The sequence below is a fragment of the Ranitomeya imitator genome, chromosome 1, assembly GCF_032444005.1.
Source record: "Ranitomeya imitator isolate aRanImi1 chromosome 1, aRanImi1.pri, whole genome shotgun sequence".
Taxonomy (NCBI): domain Eukaryota; kingdom Metazoa; phylum Chordata; class Amphibia; order Anura; family Dendrobatidae; genus Ranitomeya; species Ranitomeya imitator.
The window spans coordinates 194,750,362-194,760,234 of NC_091282.1; the positions used below are offsets into that span (position 1 = coordinate 194,750,362).

Genomic DNA, 9,873 nt, shown 5'->3' on the forward strand with positions numbered 1-9,873 from the left:
TTTGCGCCTTTATCTATCTTAAAGGTGCGTTATCCCAGCTACCCCAGGGTCCAGAATGTTAACGTCTGCCTGGTATGGATCAGCTGAATGCATTTGGTTATTTCTAAGTGTAAATACATTTGGTGAAAAAAAAAAGGCAGCAATTACTAGTTGTGTTTTATATTCGTTTGTATCCAAACGGTGGAAATTCATTGCAGATTTTGCTTGTAATTTACTGCTGCAGCTTCAGCCTGAAACCTGGTTTCTATGCAGAATGAATTCCAATAATGTATATTAGGTGTATTGGTATTTCTGTGGGATCCTCTGACTTTCTCATCTTGCTATTAAATTTAGTGAGAAGTTGACTGGTGGTGAAGCATTAACATGTATTCACTTTAAGGAGAGTTAATGCATTATTGACTTTGCATAACTCTCTACAGAATAGTAATGAATCTAGTGGCTGAGTTTACTGTACAGCGACGATGCGGCTGTGTTTGATGGAATGCATGGAGCGATTTCCAATCAGTAAAACCTAGGCAATGCTTTTAATCAAGCTCGATGTCAACAATACTTGCATAATCTATTGTAGGTATTACAGTCTATTTATTTCAGAAGAAAATCATTGTCCTCCTATACTTATGTACTAAGGTGCATTATTTAATGGTTTACAAGTTAATGCACTGTTCATACATTCTACAGATAGGCTGCAAATATCTCCAAATGTCTTCCGACTCATGTAGCCATGGTGTATGCGACTCTGTATGCCCTCTAGTTTCATGGATAGCCTAATGACCTATTGTAATTCTAAGAAAAGCTTGCCAAGTGTTGTATTCACTGCAGGATTGCGTTATATTGAAAAGTATACCAATAATCGGGTATACATGTGTAGATATACTTTTTGGCACAATTTCCCAGTAACTCGCTAGAGAATGTCCAGTATTTTTTTCACAACCAGGCCTGAGCTACACACACACACACACACACACACACACACACACACACACACACACACACACACACACACACACACACATTATATATATATACTAGGGAGGACGGTAATGTCACGATGGGGGCAGGCAAGCGGCGCTGTTGTTGCCTAGTGGCATCCTGTGATAATGTAATGACTTTTCCATCAGGGGACTCATGTGCTTGACGCTTACGCTTATATGCATTGTTTTTGTCCCAGCGATGCTGTTGCTCTTCAAGAGTCTCATTTGCCCTTTGTTGTCTTCAATGTTGTACCTTTGCTGCTTTCCTTTCATTGTCATTGGAGTACTTTTTATGAGGAGCCATGTTGGTATTGATATTTGCTTTTTAAAGGGGTTTTCCCATGAACAAAAGTTCATTTTAAAAATTGTCTGTGCCTGACCGTGCACCGAACATACCACAGCTCCTGGGTAGGGGAGGAAGCAAAAGATAATACTGACATTACAGCAAGGGATCACAGTGTGCTCATTTTGTGAGGTAAAATATTTCACTGACTGTTTTTAAAAAATGTTTTACCTCACAAAATGTATCCTCTATGATCGCCTGCTGTAATGTCAGTATTGTCATTTGCTTCCTCCCCTGCCCAGAAAATGTGGTATGATCTGTACACGCTCAGACACACTCACCCCACTCTCCGTTTTTTCAAAAGTCGATTGCGACTGATATAAGAAAACTGATGTGTGAAAGGCGCCTAAGTGTGAATGTGTGAGTGTGTGTGTGTGAGTGGTGCGTACGGCATATAGAGAGTGTGTGTGTTGTGCGACGGTGTTCCGCTGGTGGTACCGCGCAATAGGTTGGTACCAGCAGCAGTTTCCATATTGAGACACCCATCACTTCGGTGTCCCAATATGACAGTTGGTGAACTTCCTCGTCTTGGAATTCTGGGATACGGTGACAGATTGACAGAACAGGAAATGATAACATTACAAGGCAATTATAGAAATAGATATTTATTTTTTGTTATTTTTTTTGTTTTAAACAAAGCCTAATATAGAAACAAAATAAATATATACCCTGCTGTAAGTAAAAAGCAATGCCTAGTTTTGTCATGAACCACGAAATAGGTTCACTTGGCGTGCGGTGTGCTGGGGAACAGAGCAGTCTGCAGATTCTTCTGGGAGCTGCAGAATACTGTTTGCTGCTGACTAGTGATGACCGCACAGTGAAATGCTTGAGTGCTCTGTATTCGAATCTAGCAGGTCGGACGCTCGGATGTGCTCGACTTGAGTAGCGAGCATAATGGAAGTGAATGGCAAATGCAAGCATTTTTCCAGAAGACAGAAAAATTCTCTCTCTCTCTCTCTCTATTTTTCTCTCGCTTTCTCTTTTTTTCTCTTTCGCTCTCTATTCTTCTCCTTTCTCTTTTTCTTTCTCTCCTCTTTCTTTCTTTTTCTCTTTCTCTCTTTTTCACTCTCTATTCCTCTGTTTCTCTTCTCTCTTTCGCATTCTCTCTATTTTTCTCTTTCTTTCTTTTTCTCTTTCGCTCTCTGTTCCTTTCTCTCTTTCTCTATTGTTCTATCTTTGTCTCTTTTCTCTTCTCTCTTTCTCTGTTCTCTTTCTCTCTCTATCTTTGTATGTCTCTTTCTCTCTCTCGTTATCTTTCTTTTTCTCTTTTGCTCTCTATTCCTCTTTCTCTTTTTCTCTTTTTCTCTCTCTTCTCTCTTTTTCTTTCTCTCTCTTTCTTTCTCTTTTTCTCTTTCTCTCTTTCTCTCTCTCTACACCCGACTCAGATAATTCATTTACAGAGATGCGAGCACTCGATTGAGTATCAGCAGTTTGGAGCACTGTCGCCCATCACTATTACTGACTACATTGAGCCAGGAGAAGTGCCCGGATTACCGCACGGGTGAGAGACTGTGGTCTATATCTGAGAGGAGAGGTGAAAAGACCTCTTGGTGCGCGTCTCTCTGACAGAACTTGAGAGACAACTGGACATTACTCTGCACTGGTCAGCCCTCATCTGCCTGTATATGGACTGTTTATTTTGTTTCTTTATGCTGGAGAAAGGCTGTTTGTTTTTCATGGTGCTGTAAGTTTCTGCACTTCAATAAACCTCCCAGTTTGACTAAGAAACTACATTTCTGTGTGAATGCTACCTGCTGCCCAAAAGTGACTGCATCCCTATAATGTATATGTAATTACCTGCCGAGCCTCAGCATCCTTACTTACAACTGGCAAGGAATCCCCACCAAAGGCCTTGAGTCGTCTTCTGGCAAGGGCCATTGTGTGAGCATACTTTCATTTTTCAGTCAGTTTAGAGCTATTTTTGTGATACGAGTTGTAAATGATCAGAAATTGGCCATAAATCAGCTTCGGGGATTATTCAGGAGAAGAGAGACTAGAGACCTAGCCATCAGACAAGCTCACTGATGGATTTCACTGTTGACTCATTCTGCGATTAGCTGTGAACTGTGATACATAGAGGCTGGAGAAGCTAAGCCGTCCAAAGATGCTTTGCAGCCAAAAATACATGCATTTAGAAAAAAAATAAGTCTCCATATGCTCATATTCTGTAAATGCAAACTGTACAAGTAGCTGGGTCTGCAAGCAACATGTAGTAGAATATGCCGATTTCTATAGTTTTGAGGGAAATGATTCAGTATAATTTGTATTTTATGCATGAAAATCTCTTAGTTTAGCCGTCAAGGGGGCGGGGCTACTCAGTGATTGACAGGTCTTTCTCCAGGTACACTGATAAGTGTAGGGCTGTAAATCAATGACTAGGATCACCACCTTGACCATGAAGGCTAGAATACGCAGTGAATTCAATATCATTATCTCCCTATGTGAAAGTGGCTTCATTCATGTATTGAGGGATTTTCTTTGTTATCTGTTATGTAATGTGCCACATGCCTGTATGGCATTTCCAGTTGATGATGTTAATGTGACATGTTTTCTGGCATAAAGATAATTAGTCTTTATTTTATCTTCTAGAATCTGGAGAAGATATTTGTGGAGTTTAACCACCAGGAACTTTTGGAGTTTTATAACAAGGTAGTGCCTTTATTTGTATTCTGTACCCCTGCCCTATTCATTGTTACAGCTGTGAAACCTGCTAGTGTAAGGCCCATCTGCTGATCTGCACTGCTTTGCTAGTGATGCCATTATTAGCATATGGGCTACTAGAATACTCGCAGCTTGTTGCTGTACCTTAGCAGTAATGTAGAAAATAATATGCGCTCTTTATTGTCGTTGTCTCTGCTTGATATTTTAACAAAGTGACAAACAATATGGCTGCACTTACTTTTGTCACAAATGACTGCCACAACTGATTAAAGACTTATTCCTCTCTTCTAAGATGGGAACATTTGCAAAGTGCTTATAAAAATAATCAGTTTTGTAATTTACTTATTCAGATTGGTCCGTTTTCCCCTAAATTTGTTTACTTTTTATTTTATTGTTTACTGCTTTTTGCCACAGGGATGTGCAGTGCTTTCAAGCTGTTTTACTGTTTTATGGTAAGCTTGTAAGCACTGCATTGAAGATGGCCAGGATCGCTGGAGCTTGTGGTTATTTTCTGATGAGTCTAACTTCAGTTTCACTGCGCTTCCAATGCTGTAAAGACAAAGGTGCCTTCTAGAGCAGCATTGTAGGCGCACAGTTCAGATCAGCAACACAACAATGCCACTGGCCTGAAGTGTCAATCAAGCAGGAGCACCTGGTACCTCCGGCAATCGAGAAGTTGAGATTATGACGCTTAAAGCATAAAAAAATATGCATACAAAAAGGTTGACAACAGAGCTAGCTTTACAAAAAAGAATCTAATCAATAACAAACAGGTAATTGCAACTTATCTGCATGTTGTGCAAGGTGACGTTCTTCCCTGGCACAGAGCTGTCACAGATCGCTCCTGCCGGGGATTCAGCTGCCTTTGCTGAAGCGACGGGGTGCGACTTCCGAGGTCATCCTAATTGACAGCTGGCTCCCCCAGTTAGGCAGCGGTGATCTGGCTGTCAAACCTTCGAAGTCATGCCCCATCGACGGAGCAGAAAAGAAGCCTCTGCTGTGTAGACGTGACGTCAGCAGAGGCTTCTGAATCCCCGACAGGACAGACCGCTCTGTGCCAGGGAAAAGCGGCGCTTCGGGCACAACGGTCAGGTAAGCTGCAGTGACATGCCTGTTAGTGCTAAGATTTTTTTTTTTTTTCTAGAGTCCCGGATACCCGCTTAAATGAAAAATATTATTTACATTATATGAAGATCTTTCTTTATTGAGGATCTTCAAACCTGAAATGTAGTATAGAAGAGTAATATGCAGACACGACTATTAGAGAGGTGACCTTTTCATGCTTCAAACTGAGCCAAAAGGTTATTCTATAATGCATGTCACTTTTAGACAGACTTTGTCATTGACTCCCAAGCAACTGACACTTGGAAAGAAAAATAAAAAAAAGTATTATCTCTCGTGGAGTAAAACTAAAGAGAATTGGGATACCAATAAGTTCGAACAGATCAGATATTACATGATAAGAGATAAACGCTTTTGTTAGAGATTGTTAATGTTTATGAGAAAGTAATAAAGATAATTTATGTAAAAAACATTATTTTCTTGGGGTTGAAGTTGTAATGTATGTGCTTTAACTGCTAAAGAGTTTGATAGATAGCGATTTGTTCCTCAGTTAGTACAACCACACCCATTAGCAATGAAAATGGGGTATAAATAGCTAACAACAAAATCATTTTATTATACACATGATGAAGGCCTACATGTCCGAAACGCGTTGTGTTTATTTTTATAGCAAAAAATGTTTTAATTGTCTTTTATAACATTTAGCATTTTACTTAGCCAATAAAATATCATCTGATTCACCATCAGAGATATTTAGTTCTTTGACTATATAACCCTCTTATTCCTAAATGAGTTAAGGATCCTCTCAAGGAAGCGCCCTGGAACTTCTTTATTCAAAACAGGAAATTAGTAAGCAACAAGCGAAAGAACACTCCACTACTTCTGATGTAGAAAAAAACATAATCATGAAGGGCCAGATTCATAATTTTAGATTTATTTTAGTCTTTTTTGGTCTTTTTTTACTTGTGTTATTTGCTGAAGGTTTTTGTCCCATATTCATCACAATGGCACATGGGTCATGAATTTTATGCAAAATAAAGCTGTTCTTTATTTTTTTTACCCCGGAAAAAAAGCACATATGTTCTGCTAAAATGGTGGAAGATTTACCGTAAAATATCTGGACTGCAGTACATTTATACAAAGATTTTGCAAACCTCACAATTGATGAATCAGCTGACACCATCTGGAATCCCCCAACCCAGCCCACAATGGAGAACATAAAAATAAAAACAAACAGGCCATCACAAATAACATTACCGCAATGTAAAAGAAGAATTAGGATCAAATGAAAAACAGGCTAAAACAACAAAAACTAGACAGAAAAGGCACACAAATCCACAAATGAATTGGACCCAATTAATTAAAGTGAGAATATTGGGAAGAACCACGATTTATATACCTTTTTAGAAGAAACAAAAATCTATAATACACAAAATATTTTATTGGTTTTTATTGGTTTCTATTTCAAAGTATAATAAATTAAAGAAAGAGAACACTGAGCAGAAAAAATATGGAAAGGAAAATTTAGATGAATGGAAAAAATAAGGAAAGGAAAATTTAGATGAATGGATGGATGGCCTTCCATTGGTATGTCACTCTACAAGGAGAAGCGTTACCCCTTAGATCTCAGTCCAGAGCCTCTCACCTAGCCACTGGTGAATGAGCTGCTGAGAGCGGAGCTGCAGTGACTAGCAGTGCCGTCACTGATGCTGCGCTGCCTCACAGCCTGACCTGTGCTGAACTCTGGAGTGTGGGAAAATTAAATGGCATTTTCCCACGCTCCAGAGTTCTGTGCAGGTCAGGCTGTGAGGTAGTGCAGCATCAGTTATGGCCCTGCTAGTCACTGAAGCTGCGCTGGCAGCATCTCCTCATTCACCAGTGGTTTTCAGCCGGGGTGGTCGCATCTTGGCACCGTCCTGGTTGAAAACTGTATATACCCCAGATATGGATAACGGCATGGAACATAACTACGGACAGGTATATTGGTATGGTATATTGTTGGTCTGTTATTTTTATTTTTATTACAGAAGATCAAGGCCTTCGCATGGATACGGAGTAATAATAAAATGGGAAAACTGTGTTGTGTTTTATTTCATTAAAAGACTTTATTCTGGCTGTGTCTTTATTTTGTCTTATTGTCACCTCTCCATTACTAAGCCGTGTGCTTGATGCCGCCTTACAATACAAAGGTGGCATCAACCCCACAACTATTACCCCACTTGCCACTGCTACAGGGTAAGTGGGAAGAGCGAGGCTAAGTGCCAAAATGGTGCATCTTAGAGATGCCCCTTTTCTGGGGTGGCTGAGTGCTGATATTTTTAGCCAGGGAGGGGCCAATATCCATGGCCCCTTCCTAGGCTATTAATATCAGCCCGCAGCTGTCTGCATAGCCTTTGCTGGTTATTAATTCTAGGGGGACCCAACATCATTTTTATTTTAAGCTCCATGGGTATTACCCCCTTCCCAGGCTATAAACATCTGCCCCCAGTCGCTAGCTTTCCCTCTCTTGGTTGCAAAAACTGCGCTGGAGCCCACTCCCTTTTTTCCACAAAATAATATTTTATTAATTACATACATGTCCAGTAATTTGCACACATTGTATTAATTGTATTTGTCACTGACATCTATATATCTACCCTTTCTATATGTATTTACTGTATGTAATCCATCTCTTCTATCCTGTCGGCTCCTGCACTGATTTTACAGAAGCCAGCAGATGAATTACCGGCTTTTCTTCTATCTTTCTTTCTGTGCATTATAAATACATATATATATATATATATATATATATATATATATATATATATATATATATATATGTGTGTGTGTGTTACTGACGTGTGTGTGTGTATATATATATATATATATATATATATGTATTCTATGTGTATATTTATATTCTATCTATTCTATTCTTACCTGTCACTCTGTGATTATACTGTACGCGGCAGATCATTTGCCAGCTTTTAACCTGTCACTCTATCTGTCTAATATATATATTTACATATACATACTGTATATATATATACATATATATATAGTGTATATGTGTGTTTTGAATAATATTTCGTTTTAAAGTGATGTGAAAATGACAGAGAACTGCTGCATGCAAAAGCTCATGTTAAAATCGCATTGCATACGGGTGTCATACGGATACAAAGATGCAAGGAAATCTCATTGCAAACAGATTACACACGAATGACCATACGGAGAACACTCGTGCGACTCTCGGCCTAGAGAATCGGACCGATTTGTAATACATTAAGTGTGACGCCGGCTATATTGCAAGACTGTTGATAGTGACTTGATGGATTGCGGCTTCCAACAGGTGGCGCTATACAGATCAAGTCCTCTTTCTCTCTTGCATCTAATGATCAGTAATTCAATGTCAGCGATTTCACTAATTAGTGTTGAAATTTGACTTTATATACAAATGCTTCTCACAAAATTAGAATATAAAAAAGTTAATTTAGCTCAGTTCTTCAATACAAAAAGTGAAACTCATATATTATATGTAGTCATTACAAACAGAGTGATCTATTTCAAGTGTTTATTTATGTTAATGTTGATGATTATGGCTTACAGCCAATGAAAACCCAAAATTAATTATCTCAGTAAATTAGAATAATTAACAGGAAACACCTACAAAGGCTTCCTAAGCATTTAAAATGGTCCCTTAGTCTGTTTCAGTAGGCTCCACAATCATGGGGAAGACTGCTGACTTGCCAAATGTCCAGAAGGCAGTCACTGACACACTCCACAAGGAGGATAAGCCACAAAAGGTCATTGCTAATGAAGCTGGCTGTTCACAGAGTGCTGTATCTAAGCATATTAATGGAAATTTGATTGGAAGGACAATGTGAGGTAGAAAAAGGTGCACAAGTAACCAGGATAACCACAGCCTTGAAAGGATTGTTATGAAAAGGCCATTCGAAAATTGGGGGGAGATTCACAAGATGTGGACTGCTGCTGGAGTCATTGCTTCAAGATCCACCACACAAAGACGTATCCAGGACATGGGGAACAAGTGTCTCATTCCTTGTGTCAAGCCACTCATGACCAATGGACAACGCCAGAAGCGTCTTACCTGGGCCAAGGAGAATAAGAACTGGACTGTTGCTCAGTGGTCCAAGGGGTTGTTTTCAGATTAAAGTAAATGTTGCATTTCATTTGGAAATCAAGGTCCCAGAGTCTGTAGGAAGAGTGGAGAAGCCCAAAATCCAAGCTGCTTGGAGGCTAGTGTGAAGTTTCCACAATCAGTGATGGTTCAGGGAGCCATGTCATCTGCTGGTGTAGGTCCACTGTGTTTTATCAAAGCCAAAGTCCGTGCAGCCGTCTACTAGGAAATGTTACAGCACTTCATGCTTCTTTCTGCCGACAAGCTTTTTGGAGATGGAAATTTTACTCTCCAGCAGGACTTGGCACCTTTCCACACTGCCAAAAGTACCAATACCTGGTTTAAATACAACATTATCACTGTGCTTGATTGGCCAGCAAACTCGCCTGACTTTAACTCCATGGAGAATCTATGGGGTATTGTCAAGAGGAAGATGAGACACCAAACCCAACAATGCAGATGAGCTGAAGGCTGCTATCAAAGCAACCTGGGCTTCCATAACACCTCACAGTGCCACTGGCTGATCACCTCCATGCCACGCCACATTGATGCAGTAATTGATGCAAAAGGAGCCCCAACCAAATATTGAGTGCATTTAATGAACATATATTTGAGTAGGCCAAAGTTTGGGATTTTAAAATCATTTTTCAAGCTGGTGTTATAAAGTATTCTAATTTACTGAGATAATGGCTTTTGGGTTTCTATTGGCTAAAAGCCAT

The 9,873-nt window shown here is 39.6% G+C and overlaps 1 protein-coding gene across 1 annotated transcript in view; it reads left to right on the forward strand.

Moving 5' to 3' along the window:
- COMMD10 (COMM domain containing 10) overlaps positions 1-9,873 on the forward strand; it is a 484,751-nt gene that overhangs the window by 462,131 nt on the left and 12,747 nt on the right. Inside the window, exon 6 of the mRNA XM_069753211.1 lies at positions 3,904-3,963. Within this exon, the coding sequence (XP_069609312.1) occupies positions 3,904-3,963 (60 nt within the window). The remainder of the gene's footprint in view (positions 1-3,903; positions 3,964-9,873) is intronic.